At 43.2% G+C, this 23441-nt stretch overlaps 1 protein-coding gene across 1 annotated transcript in view; it reads right to left on the bottom strand.

Annotated features, from left to right (window-relative positions):
- Window positions 1-21600, bottom strand: part of ftsj1 (FtsJ RNA 2'-O-methyltransferase 1) — a 55850-nt gene extending 34250 nt beyond the window's left edge. Inside the window, exons 1-4 of the mRNA XM_060935042.1 lie at window positions 21398-21600; window positions 12608-12743; window positions 4432-4501; window positions 2800-2899 (exon numbers count right to left, since the gene is read on the bottom strand). Coding sequence (XP_060791025.1) covers window positions 2800-2899; window positions 4432-4501; window positions 12608-12728 — 291 coding nt within the window. The 5' untranslated portion in view covers window positions 12729-12743; window positions 21398-21600. The remainder of the gene's footprint in view (window positions 1-2799; window positions 2900-4431; window positions 4502-12607; window positions 12744-21397) is intronic.
- Between the last annotated feature and the right edge of the window lie 1841 nt (window positions 21601-23441).

Here is a 23441-nt window from a genome sequence, read left to right as displayed (position 1 = left end):
TGAATGGGGGCAGATATACCTATTACTCAGCCACTTAGCAGCGATTGCCCTTGTTGTGCCGGTGTCAAGCGTGAATTGTGAAAGAGACTTTTCCACAATGAACAGGGTAAGGACATCTGCAGGCAAACCAGTGATGTGAATTTCAATTTACATTTACCCATTGTTTTTATGCTCAAATCCCACCTAAGTTCAATCTCACTTTCACTTAATTAAATATTTCAGAGTGAGCTCTACAATCACTTGACTCATTGTAGTAACAAGTTGTTTGCCATTTTAGGTCAAAACAGACCTTCGGAACAGACTGCAAGGAGAGCACCTGGCCGCCTGCTTGAAGATTTCCATTAACGGGCCACAACCAGAAGATATAAAATTATGAAAGGGCACTCGAACTCTTTTTCTCAAAGCCAAGAAAAATCAAATGCACAAGTGCAGGGTGTGGTCTTTGTAAATAGGGCAGACATTTGTCAGGGTCACTTTTGACATACAGCAGAGCTAGAAGTCCTTGTTTTGAAGGACTTTTTGTAGGAGTTCAGGGTGTGAAGTATTGTAGGATTTTTGGTTTGGTTGCTATCTGTAATATGTTCTTCTTGTAGGACTGCCCTCTGTAGCAACATGCTAAAATAAAATACAAGGCGCATAACCAATACCAACAAATTTGTTCTTTGTTAGTTTAGTAGTATTAGTAGGCTAAACAACCCCCGCGCACCCCTGCAATTCAACCGGACAAGCGCGCCACGCGCTAAACAACCCCCCGCGCACCCCTGCAATTCAACCAGACACGCGCGCCACGCGCTAAACAACCCCCCGCGCACCCCTGCAATTCAACTGGACACATGCCCCCCCCCATGGGCTGCCCCCATAGTCTACAAAATTTCTATGGGAAACACTGGTTGCCTTTGTACTATTTTCAATGAAATATAGGGTTTCCATGATTTGCAAATGATCACATTCTGTTTTCATTTACAGTTTACACAATGTCCCAGCATTTTTGGAATTGGGGTTGTATCACGGCAGTAACAACTTTTTAAAAAAATAATTAATTAATAAAAAAAAATAATAATAAAATACCCTAGTCCACTTTTTTTTTTTTTCATTCACAACTGCCTCAAGTAATCAAGACGGCACAATATGCACCATTAAATATGTACACAAACATTATTTTGGTTCAGTATTTTGAAGTATTCTATGCACAGGTTACACTAGTTTTCAAGACTGTTCAGTGAGGTCATTATACAATTTTACATAAATCTTTATAATTAATTTTTTTTTAAAAATACCCCTTTACAAAATATTTAAATTATATGCCTGGTCCTTTCCCAGTAGATCTAGTTACCCTACGTGCTGACTAAACATATATTATTAACTTCCTAGCAACTGCTAAAAAGGCTAGGAAACGAGGTCTGTAATCATGCCCCCCACTCCAAACAAAAAAGCCAAGGCCCTAGGCTACCAGTACCACTACCCGCACCACTACCAGCATGGACAAATTGCTTAATTTACATTAGAGGTGACCATTAAAATACTGGGGGGGGGGGTCTCAGGAAGATTTTTTTATTTTTTTAATTTCACATGCTATGTGAACGTTTGTTTGGGTTTTTTTTTCACTTTACCTGGAGCAGTACTTTAAATATTTATAATTATTTATTTCTGGTCAAAATTATTTACTTCAAAAAATCTCCAGTCCCCCCCAGTATTTTAATGGCCGCTCCCTTACGACAGAGGTGGTATATCTGCACACAGAAAATAAAATAATTATTCTAATACTTATGTTTTACCTAGCTTTGCCTGGCTTATTTATCTTCTTGATAATTCTATGCATCAAGCTCGGAGAGTTTTTCCTCGCTCTTGTCATTCGGTAAGTTTATCACTACTTCTTCTAACCATGACCACCTACGTTTATTTTTTTTGGAAGAATAAATCGCAGCAATATCACGAGCATCGATGACCGTTAACATTTTTGTGCATGCCGCATAGTTGACAGAATATGCATCACGAACTGTGATTCATCAAAAATATCCCAACCAACCAATCGGCAACGTCAACACTTAACACACTGTGGGCTGGGAACCGCTAAAAATCGCAGCCAGTCTCAAAGCATACATTGCAAGGACTGAACAGTAATACCGATGACCTAATAGCAGACCCAAACCAACCAACCAGTCCCCCCCTCCCGTTTTTTTCATCGCATTTACACTGATCTCACGAACGACCCATATACATGTCTCAAAATTGGAATTCCACCAAAAGTCAGAAAAATCTCATGCCTGGTTCGAGCCCAGTGGCTGGCGGGGGCCTTTCTGTGTGGAGTTTGCATGTTGTCCCCGTGTCCATATGGGTTTCCTCCGAGTGCTCCAGTTCCCCCTCAGTCCAAAGACATGCCGTTAAATTAACATGGGGCGGCCATGGCCTGAAGCGTCCTAACCACCAACTGCTCCCCAGGTGCTGTAGCATAGCTGTAGGTGTGTATAGTGTGTGTGCTCATTGTTCACTTGTGTGCATGCATGTGTTCCCTTTCGGCCGCTCTCGTTTTCTGTTAGAATTTGGTAAAGAAAAAAATAAATATATTATTTACCAGCTTAAGGTCAGTCCGTATGGTGAAATACCGTGACCTCGGCCTTGAATACTGACCTCAGCCCAGAGGGCCTCGGCCAGTACTCTCAAGACCTCGGTCATGGTATTTCACGATACGGACCTCCCAGCTGGTAAATAACACATATGTACTGCATAAATGAGAGTTTATAAATGTCAGGAACTTGCTTGAGGACTAAATTACACACACACACACACACACAGCTGTACCTTAGTAATGTCACCCTGAATCTGTGTGACTCCAGGTAGAGGTGCCATTGCCTGCAGATCCACTGCTACAATCTTCACCTCTTCACTCGAATTCTTCCCTCTAGAACATACAAAGGGCCTTGAATTCATTATATCAGGGCTCGACCTTAACTTTTTAATCCACTTATTCAGTCAGACAAGCAGCAAATTATTTCACTTATCTTGACCATAACATTTTTATTACTATGTATTTACTAGTTCAACAAAAGGAAAGCAGTTGTTACACCCACACGCATTGGTGTGCACAACAGTCTTTTGCTCACATGTGCTCTGAACAGCGCATGCCTCTAACAACAAGCGCAATCAGCACGCGCATAAAAGGGCGCTACACCGTATGAAGTATTGCATTATCTATCACCATTACTGAGCCGTTGTTATTGCATTGTCTTCCTGGTTATTGGCCCTCGTTTTTGTGTTTTGGTTTCCAAGCTTGTCCTGCCCAGTTTAGTCTGTCTGTGCCTCGCTCGAGCCTTTCACCCATTTATCGTTACTGATTCAGCCTGCCATTTTGGACTACATGCCTGTTTGTTTCTTTTATAATAAAGGCACTCTTCCTGCACATACACCCATCTCCTCTCCAATCAACCTGTGCTGACTGACAGAAGGTAACAAAAGTTTATCAAAAACCAGATATAGTTATGATAATCATTATGTTTTAATTATTTATAATTTTTCAATAAAACTCAAAAACTTTAACTAACAATAAACTAAATCTATCCAATGCCCTATTATGGTGCACGTGTTATCACCCATTTCCTGATCAGCAGTTTTAAGAATTAAATTCCCCCAAATTCAAAGCTTCTGGAGGAAATAAAATTAAATCTTGATTTAATCCAGTAAAATGTGAAATACAAATTAATTTAAAGAAATGAAACCAAAAGAAAACAGCTTGGACATGATAAGGGTGACAATCACGTTGTGAATGAAAAACTATGAGCAAGTTTGGAACTGTCATAAAAAGCCCCGGAAATATTTTATGATAATGTGTTAACTGTGGCGGCATGGTGATGTAGTGGTTAGCACAGTCACTTCACAGCAAGAAGGTTCTGGGTTTGAGCCCAGTGACCGATGGGGGCCTTTCTGTGTGGAGTTTGCATGTTCTCCCTGTGTCTGTGTGGGTTTTCTCCGGGTGCTCCGGTTTCCCCCACAGTCCAAAGACATGCAGCTTAGGCTAATTGGTGGCTCTAAACTGACCGTAGGTGTGAATGGTTGTTTGTCTCTATGTGTCAGCCCTGCGATGACCAGGCAACTTGTTCAGGGTGTACCCCACCTCACGTCCATAGTCAGCTGGGATAGGCTCCAGCTTACCTGCAACCCTGTACAGGATAAGCAGTTACAGATAATAGATGGACGGATGGATGTTCTGTCTGACAAGCAGATGCGGATTTGACTTGTCTGGACCAAACATTTAGTTGTCCCGTCCAGTCAAACTACTGTTAATGTCGAGCCCTGTATATTTTTAGTAAAATATTGTGCATCATAACTGTTAATAAAGATGAATGTTTAAGAGTTTATTTTAATTTAAAAAAAAATCATACAAAGATCTATTTTGGGGCAAACTGAAATTTTTGAGAAGATTAAAAAGTTACTCACCGGAGCTTGCGGCTCAGAACCTGACTCCAGCTGCCGGGCGCAGCACACAAATCCACCGCTCGTCTCACACCTGCTCAAAAAACACACTGTCATAGCTACTCTGCGCTCTTAAACACTCAAATAAATAAGGCAGGATTATAATGATAAACTTTCACAGATTATTTTATTTGCCCTGATAAACTGATAAAGCTGCATTGTCACTTTTTTCCCCATTTTCAATGTTTGTAAAAACTACTTAGAATAACTATTTAAATAAAAAAAAGACCCAGAAATGGGTTTACAGCAAGGCTGTCACAGTAACCTGCACAATTTAGTTGTACATTTTGCACTACTTTTTAAAAAGAAAGAAAACAACAGAATTTTTAAAGACGACTGAATAGAGAAGGGCCGGCACGGTGGTGTAGTGATTAGCACTGTCGCCTCACAGCAAGAAGATTCTGGATTCCAGCCCAGCAGACGGTGAGGGCCTTTCTGTGTGGAGTTTGCATGTTCTCCCCGTGTCTGCGTGGGTTTCCTCCGGGTGCTCCGGTTTCCCCCACAGTCCAAAGACATGCAGGTTAGGCTAACTGGTGGCTCTAAACTGACCATAGGTGTGAATGTGAATGGTTGTTTGTCTCGGTGTCAGCCCTGCGATAACCTGGCGACTTGTCCAGGGTGTACCCCGCCTCTCACCCATAGTCAGCTGGGATAGGCTCCAGCTTGCCTGCGACCCTGTAGAACAGGATAAGTGGCGACGGACGGACGGATGGACGGAGTCACATTCTTTTATGGACATCACAGGTTCCCGCCCATGGTCCTGGAGAACCCCCTGCCCTATGCATTTAAATGTATTCTTACTCTAATAAACCCACTTCAAATCAGGAAGGTGTGTTAATTAGCTGATTAGTTGAAATCACTTATGTTAAAGCAGGAAATCACTCAAATGTACAGGACAGGTCAGTGGGCTCTCCAGAACCAGTGTTAAAAAGCTGTGATGTAGGTAATACTTGGTCCAGTTGAGATAAAATAACAAGCAGTAATCCAATTTACTACCAAACACAGTTTTTAAAGCATGGGAAATACACAAATTTGTCAACCTGAACACCAAAACCCACTGCTGCCTCCACTACCATGCAGCACATTACTACCTGCACTTCATGCTTCTGACCACCAGATGCCGCTGTTTTACAAACAGATTACCGCATCATTAACCTTCATTTTACCGTTCTTAAGAGAGATAAGATGCCTTTATTGTCACTGTACAAGTACAAGATATCATTTGGAACAAGCCAGTAGATGCCATTAGCGTAAGAGTAGACAATAGATATAAAATAAGAAAGCAAATAAAGATTTATTCAAGCATAAAAACTCCAAAATGTCAGAAATCATCAACAGCGTATGGCAGGGCTATTCAAATACATTTGCAGGGGGGCCAAACTAGAAAATTACAAGATTTGTGAGGGCCGGACAGACAATTGACATAAAATTGATATCAGCTAAAGGCAATTAAAATATACTATACTAAGGTACATAATATATGAAATAAAATAAGGTACATTATTCTTTTCCTTTATTATGAAATATAATGAAAAATGGTACTTTTTTTAATAGATGAGGACACATTGTCTTTCATTTTTTTGGTCAACAATCATTTTGTCAACAACCGCCAGCATGCAGTCTTTAATAGTTTCCAACTTGGTGAAGGGTCTTTTTTTTTTCTTGTCAGTATCCACGCCACTCGTAGAGATGCAATCAAAGCTCTCTCTTGTTCTGTGCAAAAGCCACCAATTACATGCTGACTTTGTTCAAAAGAAGTTACCAGTCTGTCTATTCTCCTTCGTCTCTCCTCGGAGCCCTCTCGGTATTGCTCAGAAAATGAAGCATGTTTTGTTGTAAAATGTCTCTTCACGTTGTACTCTTTGGCCACAGCTACAGATTCGTTGCACAATAAACACACAGGTCTATCGCTTGCCGTAGTTGGCAAAGTAAATAAGTACTTTTCAGTCCATTCGCTGTGAAATTTACGGTTTTCTCTGTCAACTTTGCGATGTTGCTTGGACAGCGCCATGTTGCCACTGCTGTAGCTGCATGGAGTGTCACATCGCGAGAATGAGTGTTTGTCACCATGGAGACGACCTGTACTCTGGTCTGTGCCAGAGCGGTAGAGAAAACTGTGCACCGCGGCAGATACGTAGATATGTTTTTTTGTTTTGTTTTAAAAAATCTGCCGCGGGCCGGATTAAATTTCAATCGGGCCAATTTCGCCCCCGGGCCGCTATTTGAATAGGCCTGGCGTATGGTCTCTAAAAAGTGAAGCCCCCACAGGTCTAGTGCCCCTGCTGGCTGGCTGCAGTACAATTTTTACAGCACTGCCCATTAGCGATGGGAATCGAGAACCAGTTCCAGTTAAGGACTGGTTCCAAATTGTCAGATCCTTCAGAATCATGTGCCTTAGAGTTTATCGATTCCTTTCATCAATGCTGGTGTGATTTACTGACACATACGCATTGCGTGGCTTCTATGCGTGGATCAGGTTTTGTGTTTTGTTTTTTAAAATTATTATTAATTGCCGCACCCATCAGACCCGTTACGATAGCTAACCCACAAAAAACATGCGTTAATCAACCACCCAGACCCAACCTGCAAACCGATGGCATCCACGTCACGGAGTAAGGAGATTTCATTTTAACAAGTATACTACATTGATTGCAAGACACAGCCTAGTGTCAAAGTCCTTCCCATGCCACAAGGCACATCAAGCAGCGCTCATCTCGGTTTCAGTAGCCCTCGGCCTCTCGCCTATGGCATAGCTAGGGTTACAGTGGGGGGCCGGTCCTCTGGTAACCTCAAGAGTTTGACTCCCTACTCACATCTGTATTGCAGCATGCCTCACCAGATGACAGTAGGTACCAAGTAGAACTCATGATCTCCCAGTCGAGAGGCAGCCATGCTAACCACTAGGCCAGCATGTGGTCACAGCCTATTGTGTCTTAGCCTAATAGTGTCTGGGTCCAGGCTACTAAATAAACAGGCTCATTGCTCCAAATGGTGTTCTTTATTGTTGAATAACAGCAAAACAAGTCATCCTTTTTTAAAATCATGAACTCACTCACAAACAATGCATCCTTCATATCTTAACAGTGATCTTGGTAGCCGACTGTCTTTTTGAGCCGAGTCTTTGGCTGTACTGTGTCGAAAAAATGTCCACAGGTCCAGGATTTAACCTATTTGGACACAATGTTAGCATCACCGATTTTCAACTTTTTTCTGATTAGGTCAGACACATCATCCATGTTACCCGACATTCACATCAAGTACGGCAAGAGCATCAAAATGACCGGAAGTTATTTATTTTCTATGTTCGCCAGTGTCTCTCGAAGGCAAGACGTTTGGCAGTGCATCAGAATAAAGCTGATGTTCAAGCAACTTTATGGCAATGAGCGATGACACGGTTTGGCGGCAACCAATTGGAATTTAGAAGTGCTCCACTCTCAAGAATCCTAGAGAAAACAGTCATTACCTCACCTGCAACGGAGTAAGCAGGGCAAGGTATTGTAATCAGTGTGGTTCGTTTGCTTGTATGTCTGCATGTCAGCAATCTAGCGTCTAGACAGTTGCACCGATTGACTTCAGATTTTCAAGGTAGGTGGGCAATGGGCTATAACTTGAAAACGGTTAATGGTAAATATCTGTCTATCATCAACTTAAAGGAAGTGCCATATGGGCTTTCATTTGGCACCATGATCTTTGACCTTGAAAGGTCAAACTGAAGCTCCTGGGTTTTAAAAGGGCTATAACTTGAAAATGGTTTATGACAGCCAGATGTTTACCATTATCAACATATAAGAAGTCCCATATGGGCTTTCAGTTGCTGCCGTGACCTTTGACCTTGAACGACTGAAATGTCAAACTCAAGGTCATGGATTTTCATAGGACTATAATCTGACAGCTGATGATGAAGAAATATTACCATTATCAACACATAGGTATAAAATAAGTGCTGCCGGGCAAGGTTTGTTTTGCCTGGCAACACTTGTGTAAAGTTTGGTTCTATTAAAACCATCTCCAAGTAGCCTACCATGGAGGAGAAGTTAATAATTGTGGTGGTGGGTTTCCCCCATTATTTTTTATGATGTGTGTCTGTTTGCAGCCACGGACAGAAATAGCAAAAAAATAAAAAAGCATGGACCAAAGTGTTAGAAACTGTAGGTGTTTCAAGGTAGTTGGTGAAGTTCATATATTTTGTACATACAGGAGGGAATTACATGCTACCTAGTGCCATGGCATGCGAAAGTGTGTTTGCTATTTACTTACATGGAGTTGAATGATGCATTACAAGACGAGAGGTGAACATTGGATATGTTAAACACACAGTTACTTCTGCCAATTTTTTGGCAACAAACACGTAAAAACAAAATGTCTACCCAGTCTCCCAAATTCTACTGTTAACCATTTTTAAAATTTATTTAAATTCTTTAAAAGTTATTGCATTTTTATTTTTATTAAGATACAAGATACCAGTTGACGTGCATTTGCTATGCAACCCCTTTAAATATAGTTTGCAAGATGAAGCATTCTGAGCGAACTTGTAGCCACCCATTTCATCTACATCACAGAGCATCCAATAACTTACCAGAATGGATTTTTATGCTTTCACCATGTTTGGTGTAAATGTAAGGTTTAGCCTGACTAGCCTCCTCTCTCTTAACCCCACCCCCCAAAAAAAGGGTTAAAAGTGATGAATACCACTTTTTTTTTGGAGGGGGGGGATTATTTGAGACACACACAAGGGAAGGTGGTCTCGTAATCATAGCTTAGCCCATTGTATGCAATTAGGATAGCATATAATGCAAAGCCTATTGCATGCAATGATTGTTATTCAAGTTAATTATAATTTATGTTAACCAAACCCTAGAAGACTTGGGATCTTGCAGTGTCACTATTTGCATGAGCCAAGTCTAAAGATAATGGTCAATTTTATCGGAATGTCAAGACGAGAAAAAGACTGACTTAAAATCAAACCAAATCCAAAAAGTAAACTCCTTTATTCTGACAGATAATATCCATACAAGACATGTTTGAGTGTCCCCTTGTGCATGTTTGTACCTGTATACTGTGTACAGATTGTTTTCCTTTTAAAATAAAATGTCCCTGGACACTGACAATCTGTCCGAGGTTCAAATATTGCGCTCCGAGTACAAATTAGGCGAGAGAATCCAAGATTTTGACATCACTTACACACCACATGATTTACCGAGGCTGAGATCTAGTGGATATATCGCTTCTAAGTTCTTATAAACAGCTCTGAAGATGCCCGAGTGTCAAATGTTTGGGTGTAAAAATACACCCGATCATTGAGGCAGTGAACACACACAAAAGTAAACAGTGAGCACACACATACCCAACTTTTGGGAGCCTTTTGCTGCCGATACATGCTCTATTGTCGGCTACTCACAGTGGTGGCGTGACATGCTTTTGTTTGTTTTTATTCAATGAGAAAAGTGACCGTTTTAGATGGCAAGAATAGCATTGCTATGACAACGAACATTGTTTACTTGTATCTGGCTCAGTACTGCATATCCGTGATGTAGCCAAGTGAAATTTAGTCAAAGTCTGTTGATTTGCAGATTTTGTTGCCAGTAAAATCATATGGTTACAAAAAAAATTGATTAGATTTTTTAGAATTTGAAGCCTGTCACATATACATTACAGCACAGTGAAGTTCTTCCTCTGCATTTTAACCCATCTGAAGCAGTGAAACAAACACACACACACACACACACACACAGAAGCAGCACTAGAGGATTTCTTTGAGAATTAAAAGCCTTTATTCGATGGCTCTGTGTTGCTAAGGGAAACCGCGTACTAGTGATCCGGTTATGTCACAAGCGAATATCTGGTTTCAGTGCAAATGGCTGCGGCCAGGTAAGCCCATTTTTAGCAATATCATAACTTTTAAAATGGATAGAAGTTTTATTTTTAATTTAAAAGTATGAAGGGCACATCAGGGCACTTGTCATGATCGGCAAATGGTGTTTATTTTGGGGGGTTTGTTTGACTTTAAGACAACTATCCTGACCACATTACAACAAATGATTGAGATGACAGGAGCATGCTGTAACTCTAACAAAACCAGTGTTCTCCACTTTTCAAGAATAAAAGGTGGCGGAGGGGGCCAAAGCTGACAGACTTTGGGCTTTTTTGACAGTGAAACTGGCCAATAAATGGATGGGAAATGCTAAATGATTGTTAAAATCTCATCTCATCTCATTATCTCTAGCCCCTTTATCCTGTTCTACAGGGTCGCAGCCAAGCTGGAGCCTATCCCAGCTGACTACGGGCGAAAGGCGGGGTACACCCTGGACAAGTCGCCAGGTCATCACAGGGCTGACACATAGACACAGACAACCATTCACACTCACATTCACACCTACGGTCAATTTAGAGTCACCAGTTAACCTAACCTGCATGTCTTTGGACTGTGGGGGGAAACTGGAGCACCCGGAGGAAACCCACGCGGACACGGGGAGAACATGTAAACTCCACACAGAAAGGCCCTCGCTGGCCACGGTGCTCGAACTCGGACCTTCTTGCTGTGAGGCGACAGCGCTAACCACTACACCACCGTGCCGCCCCAAAAGCCATTTCTTTGTTAGTAAACACATACGCTACCAATAACATGAGGATGGATTTTATAAGTAAGCTAGTTCATTTACAGTGTGGTTGGAAAAGCCATGTGTCTGAAATAATGAGTTATTAACTCACCAATGATAATGTTCACATCAATGTCAGCAAGAACATGAACAGATAACGTTCACATCAATGTCAGCAAGTTTCCAGTTCATGTAATAAGTGTTATTCCTAGAAACATCTGCATTGCTGAGTTTCAGTCCCGTGACTTTTCTTAGCAGTTTTACTGGAAGTGAAATAGCTGGTAGTCTAAACTGCTGCCGTAATGCAAACAACTAGTGATAACTTATCAGAATATACTCGTAATCTAGAAGCCACTCCTAGCTTTAGATATATTCAGAAGATTGCTATGTGCAATGGAATTGACCCCTACAGTCTGGGAAAGAAGGATTTGTCATACAATCTCGAAAACTACCCTTCAGTCAAGTTCCTGGGCATCTCGAACTATCTGGCATTGCAGACGTCCTTCTACACCGCAAAACAGACGAAAGGGTGGAAGAGTATAGAGGTTTACAACTTTTTTTCTGTGTCGCTGGGTAAAGGACCTCGGTATCAAGTCACTATCAAATGAATCCTGTATTGTTTTTGCCCGTGTAAGTTTTTGTTTGTTTTTTTAACTTTTCGTTTGCGTCTTTACAACGAAGCGCTGCAAGTTGAAGTGTAAACAAACAACAATTCACTTGATTCTCACTTGTGTTGGCTCTTATCTCTCAAGTAAATCATTCACAAAGATCATCAGAAACCCCTTTAAAGACCTGGATCTTAGTTAAACAAGATGGAGGAGAAGTGATCACGGTCCATTGTAACTATGGCTGGGGAAGAATTTTGTCGTGACCTTCATGCATATGGACTTCGTGAGGCGTAAATAAAGAAACAGCTGGGGACTTTAGCACTTCATGATTTTAAAAAAAGTACCGTAAAGTAACGACACATAGCAAGAAAAGTACTTGGAAAACACTAAAACACCATCGCTGAGAGGGATATACAAACCGTTCACAAAGTGATCACTGGAAACTCGAGCATGCTTCGACTCGGCTCCCTTCGATTTCAGTGAGAGGTTCAAAAGCCGTCTTTCTCGACGTCTTTTTGTGAAATCCTGTGTTTGTTCACCCTTTTTGATTAGTTCACGGGGAACCCTGAAGAAATTTTTCAGTTTCACGGTTCGATCGAGTCAAACAACCTCAAACAACGCACACGTAAGGCATTTTTCATGTGAGCAATGCACCTTCTCCGTACAAACGCTTCGTCAACTGAGCTTTGGTAGACCACCAACCAAAGTTCTGAATAACTAATGAGGTGGATGTGACGTCACATGAAACCCAGCAATTAACCAAATGTATCCAGTTGAAACTATTTACACTCTCTGGACAGATTCAATAAGAAGAATTTGAGAATGTGACTGTACTCATATGATTGTTTCTACCACTGAGAGAAGGGGGGGCCAATTATAAAAAGATTGGCTCCGTCACCCAGTGTACATAACTGAGTGATTTTAGATAACTCTTGCCTTTAAACAGGTTGAACTCTTCATCCAGCTGCAGCAGTTTGAAGGCGCTCCTGGCTCTCCAGCCTTCCTCTTTAGCCAGTCTGTAATAAATATCACGCTTGTCTTTGGAGGAGCGGCCCATGTTTCCTCAAAAGTCCTGAAAACAATGGAAAATATGTTACAGGATTTGAGGAGTTAAAAGTTGTTTGCTGAAATGTGCAGAACACGGCAACGATCTACAATTTACAGCAGCATCCATTGTGGATCCATCCATCCACCTTTATCCATTGCAGGTCGTGGGTGAGCTGAAGCCAAATCCCAATGGATATAAGGCGAGTGGCGGGTCACACCCTGAACAGGTCACCAATCTATCACGGAGCTAACAAGCCATTAACACCTGTGGGCAATGTTGAGCAGCCAGGTAACCTAATCTGCATGTCTTTGGACTATGGGAGGAAGCCAAAGCACCCAGAGAGAACTCACAAAGGCACAGGGAGAACATACAATCCTCACAGAAAGGCCCCGGTCGACTGGCAGGTTCAACCCCAGAACCTTCTTGCTGTGAGGTGACAGTTATAACCACTGCACCATCATGTCATCATCCCCTTTCAGGAACCTCAGTGATGTTTCATCATTGAGCTCTATATAAAATCTGGAGAGCTCATAGACTCGTCAGAGTGAAGCCAGATGACCGCCATCTTATCACTCCCATCACGGAGCGGAACTGTCCTTTACTGGAAGCTACATAAAACTGGACAAGTTATTTATGTAGTTGGTGAGAAAAATTAGAAGAAAAATGCCTACATGTGCAGCAGTGAACTGTACAAATCATCAGGTCAAAGGTTGTGGACGGACATTTCACCTGCGGGTATTTATCCATTTGTTTATATAATATTTTATATATTACACAGAGTTGTGATCAGAAATTTACATACAGTGACATGAATGTCATTTTGGATATGAATGTCCTGGCAATATTTGGGCTTTCAGTAATTTCTTTGAACTGTTCTTTGTCTGTGGCAGAATGTACAGCATATAACTTTAATTTAAAAAAAAAAAAAAAACACTAGAATTTGGTGCACAAGTTTTAATTTTATTTGGGTTTTCTGAAATCAACACAGGGTCAAAATTATACACACAGGGTCAAAAATATACATACAACACACCTAATATTTGGGTAAAATGTCTCTTTGCAAGATTCACCTTGACCAAACATTTTTGTTTACCATGAACAAGCTTCTAGCAGAATTCTGGTTGGATATTTCACAACTCTTCATGGTAGAATTGGTAGAGTTAAATTATTTTTTTTTTCTTGGCATGGACACGATTTTTCAATAGGGTTGAAGTCAGGACTTGTTTTAAGCTTAATATTAGCCTGCTTTATCCTCCACAACCAGCTCATGCGTGTTTGGGTTCATTGTCCTGTTGTAACTCCCAAGTCCCATGTCATGTTCAAGTTTCTGATGGTTTATGCTGAAGAATTCTGAGGTAGTCCTCCTTCTTCATTATTCCATCCACTTTGTGCATTGAACCAGTTCCACTGGCAGCAAAACAGCCCCAGAGCATGATGATCCTACTACCACCACCACCAGCTGGTACAGTGTCCCTCTGTACATGATGGTCATTGTGGCCAAACAACTCAATCTTTGTCTCATCTGACCATACAGCTTTCCTCCAGAAGGCTTTTTTTCTTTGTCCATGTGGTCAGCTTCAAACCTTAGTTAAGCTTGAAGGTGTCAATTTTGGAGCAGGGGGTTATTTCTTGGATACCAGTCTCTTAATCCATGGTGATCTGAACTATAGACAGTGATCCATCAGCTTCCAGTTCATGGCAGGGCTGTGCCATGGTGGTTCCCAGGTTGTTCCTGACCATCCAAACCAGTTTCCTTTCAGCTGAGGGTGGCAGTTTGGGTTTTCTTGAAGCAAAGTGGCTTGGCAAAGTGACTACACCTCACAATAACTTGGATACAACTGTTTGAACTGATCTTGGAATTTGCAGCTGTTTAGAAATGGCTCCAAGAGACATTCCGGAGTTGTGTATATCTGCGATCCTTTTTCTCAGAGCTGCACTGAGCTCCTTAGACTTTCCCATTTGACTGTGTGTTGGTCAATCCAATGAATGCTAGAAACAAACCCTTTTTATGAAGGCACAGAGAAGCTACCAGCTGTAGTCAATCATTGTCACTAACAGGAAGTTAAGAGACCTTGGCAAGATAAGAGACATTTGGGAAGTTTCAGCACCACTGAATTAATAATCTAAGTGAGCATATGCAAATTTTTGACCCTGTATGTATAATCTTGACCCTGTGTTGAGTTCAGAAAACCCAAAGAAAATTAAAACTTGTACACTAAATTCTAGTTTTTTTTTTTTAATTCAAGCTGTATGCTGTACAATCTGCCACAGAAAAAGAACAGTTCAGAGACATTACTGAAAGCCCAAATATTCCCATGACATTCATGTCACTGTATAACTCTGTGTGTGTGTGTGTGTGTGTGTGTGTGTGTATATAAAGAAGCAATATATGAAAGAGAAAAGTACACTGTATAAGAGAAAAACAAAGTTCCATAAAAATAATTATAGTAGAGCGGCAGCTACAATTATCGACACCTTTTCAGATTTACCATTAAAGTAAAACAATTTTACAAAAGGTGACTTTCAGTTACAACAGTTAATTAATCAACCGGAAGACCCACCTCGCCCTTTGATCTTGTCATCTGATGACATAGCTCATTACCTGAGATGGAATTTTTTTTTTAGCACGATCAGCAAGTTGAGGAAAACCAGGGCATCATCATCATCACAGGTAAGCATGGTGGAAAGATCATGGACGTTTTCACTTATCAAATTCACTGATAATGTGACGGGATATAAAAATACTGGATAATCAAAGAATACATGACCATGATACGTGTGAGTACAAGATGTCAAGTATGAAACATCTGAATATTTAGAAAACGTAACGTTATCGTAATGTACCGTCCTGTTCCGGCTCATACTTTCCGTACCGGGTTATGGAAGACACCGTTTGAGTAATTATTCATGCACAATTTACGTATTGAAAGTCTTTTCTACTTTTGCAATGGCCAAAAGATGGTTAAGGTGTCGATAATTGTAGCTGCCACTCTAGTTTAAAGTGCATATTCTGGACCAATTTCGTTTTGTTTTTTTATATGAAAGTATGTCCCTTTACACACTCATCCAGAAGGGTAATTTTGCACAAGGCCATCTGTCTACAGCAGAAAAAAATAAAACGCGTCTGGAAAAATCCCAAGGGAGTCTGGAGCCAGATTCGTGACGTTACCTGTAGAGATGCACCGATACCACATTTGTGAAAACCGATACGAGTATGAGTACTATCATTTCAGTACTTGCCGATACCAAGTACTACCGATACCGATACTGTTGATGTTATTAAAATATAGGCTACCTACATATCTATAATCTAACACCAGCGGGCCGCCGCAATGCTCGCAACCACCCACTACAACTCTGCGCACTGACATTCAGTACCCAGCAGAGGGAGACAACTAGTCATGAACGAGTGTATAGCGAAGACGACTCAGCCGTTACAACCAAACGCAACATCGCGTCCCGTGCTCGTGGAGCTCCATATCTGTAGATGGGACGTCAATTTCCTTGGTCTTAGCATTGCCCTCAACTGAAACAAGTTGGAAAACTCAATCAGCCATTTCTTAAAGCGCTCTCTCTCACTCTTCACTCTTAAACTCTCCCAGTTGGACTCGTACTTAAAAACTCTGCCGGTTGGATTCACCTATACAAAAATCCGATTTGTTTGTTAGTGAGTAGCCTGTCCTACAAAACCCTTACCTAGGCAAATAGCCAACAGTAAAAAAGGACAATGTTGGGGATCTTAGCGTAGGCCTATCTGCGTATGGCAGCAAAAGGGAGTGGAGTGTGGAGAGATGTTTAAAATGACAGTGTTGGGGAAAGATGTTGTGCCGGCACTGTTTCATGACTACGCAAACACATCTTCGTCATGGAAAAATGGGTTGTTGTCGAACAATTTTTTTTGTCTTCTGACGAAATTAGCCTACGCTCAATGCTTGAGATTTACAATTTTTTTCCTGGGAGAGGCTTTTTTTCCTCGAACGGACGCTGGCAAAAGGCACTTCACGGAACACTATCGGCGCATGGTATAGCCTATCATATTATGCTCAAGCCTGAGCTCAACAATGCTTCAGTTTTTTTTTCTCTCTCGAATGGAACAAAAAGCGCTGTGGGGAACATTGGTATCGGCGCATGGGATCGGCACTAGTATCGGTTCATGGTATCGGCAACTGTTTGACAAGTACGAGTATGAGTATATTAGTGGAGTATCGGGGCCGATGCCGATGCCAGTATCGGTGCATGCTTAGTTACCTGTGGAAGTGCCAGCAGGCTGCGCGAGCTTTGCGCAGTCTGTGTAGACCAAGCGCTCCCATTTCTCTCTCATTGTCTGGTCTTTTGGAAAACGATGAGTACTAATCCCATCATGATGGGTGTTGCTACACCCTCCTACAATGCATCTGTTAACCATTTTAATAATTATGTGATAACGTTGAAGAAATTTGCAGAAAACCACCAGGTTTTTTCTGATAAACAAACCAGCGCTGATGTAGGATTCAGAAGGAGGCGTCCCGCAGATGATGTCACAAAAATCAATGTTTGCCGGGAAATCCAAACACCAAGTTTTTTCAGAGGTGGACCAATTCACCTCAAATGGCTTGATTTCAACTGAATTTTTCTGGTATTGCGCAAGGTAAAAAAAATTGCAGAGAATGCAGAATGTTACAGATATTTGACCAAAGTTTAATATAAAATAGGAGAATTACATTGATCTTGCTCCTGAATTTACCTGTGATATGCACTTGAAAAAACCCTTTATGGATATTAAAAAGAACAAGGACCGTGACGTCACCCAGTATGGTGCAGCCGGGGCCCCACCCTGGAGCCAGGCCCAGGGTTGGGGCTCGTATGCGAGCACCTGGTGGCCGGGCCTTTGCCCACGGGGCCCAGCCGGGCTCAGCCCGAAGCGGTGCCGTGGACCCGACCTCCTGTGGGTTCACCACCCACAGAGGTAGCCGTAGGGGGCCGGTGCAGTGTGGATTGGGCGGCAGTCGAAGGCAGGGGCCTCGACGACCTGATCCCCGAACACAGCAGCTAGCTGTTGGGACATGGAATAGTCACTTCACTGGGGGGGAAAGAGCCTGAGCTTGTGCGGGAGGTTGAGAGGTACCGGCTAGAGATAGTCGGGCTCACCTCCACACACAGCTTGGGCTCCAGAACCCAGCTCCTCTAGAGGGGCTGGACTCTCCACTTCTCTGGAGTCGCCCACAGTGAGTGGCGGCGGGCTGGTGTGGGCTTGCTTATAGCTCCCCAGCTCAGCTGCCACGTGTTGGAGTTTACCCCAGTGAACGAGAGGGTCGCCTTTCTGCGCCTTCGGGTCAGGGAGAGGGCTCTTGCTGTTTGTGCCTACGGGCCGAATAGCAGTATAGAGTATCCGGCCTTCTTGGAGTCCCTGGGAGAGGTACTGAGAGGTGCTCAGACTGGGGACTCCATTGTTCTCCTGGGGGACTTCAACACTCACGTGGGCGACGACAGTGACACCTGGAGGGGCGTGATTGGGAGGAACGGCTTCCCCGATCTGAACCCGAGTGGTGTTTTGTTATTGGACTTCTGTGCTAGTCACGGTTTGTCCATAACGAACACCATGTTCGAGCATAGGGGTGTCCATAAGTGCACGTGGCACCAGGACACCTTAGGTCGGAGGTCGATGATCGACTGTCATTTTATCTGATCTCCGGCCCTATGTCTTGGACACTCGGGTGAAGAGAGGGGCTGAGCTGTCAACTGATCACCACCTGGTGGTGAGTTGGATCCGCTGGCGGAGGAGGAAGCCGGACAGACCTGGCAGGCCCAAACGTATGGTGAGGGTCTGCTGAGAACATCTGGACGAGCACTCTGTCGGGGAGATCTTTAACTCCCACCTCTGGGAGAGCTTCTCCCAGCTTCCGAGGGAGGCGGGGAACATTGAGTCTGAGTGGACCATGTTCTCTACCTCCATTGTAGGCACGGCTGTTCAGAGCTGTGGCCGCAAGGTCTCCGGTGCCTGTCGTGGCGGCAATCCCCGAACCCGGTGGTGGACACTGGAAGTAAGGGATGCCATCAAGCTGAAGGAGTCCCATCGGGCCATGTTGGTCTCCGGGACTCCTGAGGCAGCTGACGGGTATTGGCAGGCCAGGAGTGCCGCAGCTCGGGCAGTTGCGAAGGCAAAAACTCAGAACTGGGAGGAGTTCGGTGAGGCCATGGAGGAGGACTATCGGTCGGCCTCAAAGAAATTCTGGCAAACCGTCCGGCGCCTCAGGAGGGGGAAGCAGTACTCTGCCAACACTGTTTACAGTGCGGGTGGGGAGCTGTTGACCTCGACTGGGGACATTGTCGGGCGGTGGAAGGAATACTTCGAGGATCTCCTCAATCCCACCATCACGTCTTCCATTGAGGAGACTGAGGCTGATGACTCAGAGGTGGACTCGTCCATTACCCAAGCCGAAGTCACTGAGGTGGTTTGCAAGCTCCTCGGTGGCAAGGCACTGGGGGTGGATGAGATCTGCCCTGAGTATCTCAAGTCTCTGGATGTTGTGGGGCTGTCTTGGCTGACACACCTCTGCAGCATCGCGTGGCGGTCGGGGACAGTGCCTCTGGAGTGGCAGACCCAGGTGGTGGTCCCTCTTTTTAAGAAAGGGTACCGGAGAGTGTGCTTCAACTATAGGGGAATCACACTTCTCAGCCTCCCAGGGAAGGTTTACTCCAGGGTACTGGAGAGGAGAATTCGGCCAATAGTCGAAACATGGATCCAGGAGGAACAATGCGGTTTTCGTCCTGGTCGTGGAACACTGGAACAGCTCTATACCCTTCATAGGGTGCTCAAGGGTTCATGGGAGTTTGCCCAACCAATCCACATGTGCTTTGTGGATCTGGAGAAGGCATTCAACCATGTCTCTCGTGGTATTCTGTGTGTGTGTGTGTGTGGGGGGTGCTTCGGGAGTATGGGGTTCGGGGCTCTTTGCTAAGGGCTGTCCAGTCCCTGTACGAATGGAGCAGGAGTCTGGTTCATATTGCTGGCAGTAAGTCAGACCTGTTCCCAGTGCATGCTGGACTCCGGCAGGGCTGCCCTTTGTCACCGGTTCTGTTCATAATTTTTATGGACAGAATTTCTAGGCACAGCCAGGGGCCGGAAGGAATCCTGTTTGGGAACCACAGGATTTTATCTCTGCTTTTTGCGGATGATGATGTCCTGTTGGCTTCTTCAAACCAGGACCTTCAGCATGCACTGGGGCGGTTTGCAGTCGAGTGTGAAGCGGCTGGGATGAGAATCAGCACCTCCAAGTCCGAGGCCATGGTTCTCGACCGGAAAAGGGTGGCTTGCCATCTCCAGGTTGGTGGAGAAGTCCTGCCTCAAGTGGAGGAGTTTAAGTATCTCGGGATCTTGTTCACAAGTGAGGGAAGGATAAAGCGTGAGATCGACAGGCGGATCGGTGTAGCCTCCACAGTGATGCGGTCGCTTTACTGGTTCGTCATGGTGAAAAAGGAGCCGAGCCAAAAGGTGAAGCTCTTGATTTACCAGTCGATCTACGTTCTGACTCTCACCTATGGTCATGAGCTTTGGGTAATGACCGAAAGAACAAGATCGCGGATACAAGCGGCCGAAATGAGTTTCGCATGGGCATGGGAGCGCCCAGCAGGGTGGCTGGGCGCTCCCTTAGACATAGGGTGAGAAGTACAGTCACTCAGGAGGAGCTCAGAGTAGAGCTGCTGCTCCTCCACATCAAGAGGAATCAGCTGAGGTGGCTTGGGCATCTCTTTCGGATGCCTCCTGGACGCCTCCCTGGGGAGGTGTTCCAGGCATGTCCCCCTGGGAGGAGGCCCCGGGGAAGACCCAGGATGCACTGGAGGGACTATGTCTCTCGGCTGGCCTGGGAACGCCTCAGTGTTCTTCCCGAGGAGCTGGCCGAGGTGTCTGGGGAAAGGGAAGTTTGGGCTTCCATGCTCAGACTGCTGCCTTCGCGACCCGGCCACGGATAAGCAGATGAAGACAAGACAAGATGCACTTTAAAAAAAAATAAGATCAGAGACTGACCTGGAAAAGGGAAAAACACAATAACAGTGTAGGGGAGCGCTATAAAAGATATGTCAGGAATGTGGGTGAAGTTGAGAAAATAAGAGGAGGTGAAAAAAGGAGGGTTAAAAAGTCAGGAGATACTTTTCTTGGGGCAAATTTGATCGGATACCACAGTTTAACACACAAGCCAAATCCAGGCGATGGGAGTGGTAATATGGCGGCCAGATGGCTACACTCGTCTCTCCAGCGGGGAATGGGCTATGAACTCAACAGATTTTAGTGTTTCGACCGCTGCTCTGATCCACTTCCTTTCACCGGTTTGAAAGCTCAAGTGACACGGAACCTCACTTTCCATCATGTTCTGGGTTCATTCGTATGAATTAAAATATATCCATGTATGTTCCACTTGGCTTACACGAGACAATAATATAGATAGATGACGTCAGTTCTAATAGTTATTTATATTAGTTATATTAAGAAGGCCACTGAACATTTCAGTCGAAAATAGTGCAGACAGACAGACAGATCCACATGGACCTCTCTGTAGTTAGCGAGTTAAGAAGCAAGCTAATTAAATATCCAAAGCTAACATCTGCTCACTAAGCAACCGGAAGGAGATAAAACGTTGCACTAAATAACAGCAAGGCTTAAAAACAATATTCCTCTAACTAAACTTAGGATAAATTCATACTTCTCTGGTGATATTGTTTATCTTCTTGTCCACTACAGCTTCAGTGTGAAACGTCTCTTCTACCAAATGACACTAAAACAGACATATAGTGCACTTCTTAGGGTCTTACAGCTAATTATAGGTAACCATATCTAGTTCACTAATATAAAGCATAGCGAGCTTATTTGAGATCAGGCCCGTAGGAGTTTCGCTGTTTGGAAGGATGGACTTCTTCTGTTTTTAAGCGTACTTAAATAAAAGGAGCATTACTGCCACCTACTGACCACACAGGACACCTACAAGCTTACGCAGAGTGTCACGAACAAACAAACATAATAAAATCATCAGTCAGCCATATTTCATTCACATAATCTAGAAAGTTGCTTCAGGCTTTAAGGAGCATATAATCATGAATTTGTAATAATCATACTCACATACAGCCAGCAAACTCTGATTACACTGCCCATTTTCCATGGGTTGTACAGACAGTGAAGGAATTGTTAAAAAATATAATAATAATAATAATAATAATAATAATAATAATAATAATAATATCCAACCATTATCTGTAGCCGCTTATCCTGTTCTCCAGGGAACCTATCCCAGCTGACTATGGGTGAGAGGCGGGGTACACCCTGGATAAGTCGCCAGGTTATCACAGGGCTGACACAAAGTCAAGTCAAGTCAAGTCAAGTCAACTTTATTGTCAAATATGCTATACATGCTCGACATACAGCGCAGATGAAATTTCAGTCCGCTCTGACCCACGGTGCAAACAGGCAATACAATAAATAAAAATAGAATAACTGAAATAAACAATATAAACAGTATAAACGCTCTAGATAAGAAATAGACATAGACTAAACACTCACAGGTATATATATATATATATATATGACATATGTATAGACACAAACAACCACTCACATTCACACCTACGGTCAATTTAGAGTCACCAGTTAACCTAACCTGCATGTCTTTGGACTGTGGGGGAAACCGGAGCACCCGGAGGAAACCCACGCAGACACAGGGAGAACATGCAAAGTCCACACAGAAAGGCCCTCACTGGCTGCTGGGCTCAAACCCATGGTTGCCTCACACCCTTCTTGGTGTGAGGCAACAGTACTAAACACTACACCACCGTGCCACCCAATAAGAAGAAGATTGACGATGATGATGATGATGATGATGATAATGAAAAAAGCAACCGTTCTGGAAATAATCAAAAATTATTTACAATGAGAGGAAATCTAAAATTGACAATATGCATAAAGATAAAGAAATTTAAAAGAAAATAAAAGCTGAAAAATAGCAAAAAAGGCAAAATAAATAAAAGCAAAACAAAGAATAACAGTGAAAATAGCTGTTACTTTGACAATTGATACATAATAATACACTATTAGTAAAACAACATACACTTACTATATTAACTACAAACCTCACTAGGTTTATCACAGTCGCCAATGGTATGTTTAATGACAGGAACTATAAATAAAGCAGTTTGGCCAAGTAGGTATTTAATTTAAATTTAAAAACATTTACAGATCCTGAGGTAAGACACTGCAAAAAAAAAAAAAGCAAAAATGATGCTGAACTGCATCTATGATGTCATTATTTTTTTTTTCGACTGAATTGCATCGGGGCGGCACGGTGGTGTAGTGGTTAGCGCTGTCGCCTCACAGCAAGAAGGTCTGGGTTTGAGCCCCGTGGCCGGCGAGGGCCTTTCTGTGCGGAGTTTGCATGTTCTCCCCGTGTGGGTTTCCCCCACAGTCTAAAGACATGCAGGTTAGGTTAACTGGTGACTCTAATGTGAATGGTTGTCTGTGTCTATTACCCCTTTTCCACCAAATCAGTTCCAGGGCTGGTTCACAACTCGTTCAACTTGCGAGCCAGCTGAGAACCAGTTTGCTTCTCCATAGCTCGCGGTGCCACGTCATTACGTCGCTGTATACGTCAGTTACGTCGCTGTATACGTCAGTTACATCGCTACGTTTGCATAAACCTTGGCGCGAATATAGAAGCAAAAACAACGCGGAAGAAGCAGCAGCAGCAACAACAATAATAA

This window comes from Neoarius graeffei, chromosome 12 (genome assembly GCF_027579695.1).
Source record: "Neoarius graeffei isolate fNeoGra1 chromosome 12, fNeoGra1.pri, whole genome shotgun sequence".
Lineage (NCBI taxonomy): Eukaryota > Metazoa > Chordata > Actinopteri > Siluriformes > Ariidae > Neoarius > Neoarius graeffei.
This window is presented reverse-complemented; position numbering and strand designations above follow the sequence as displayed.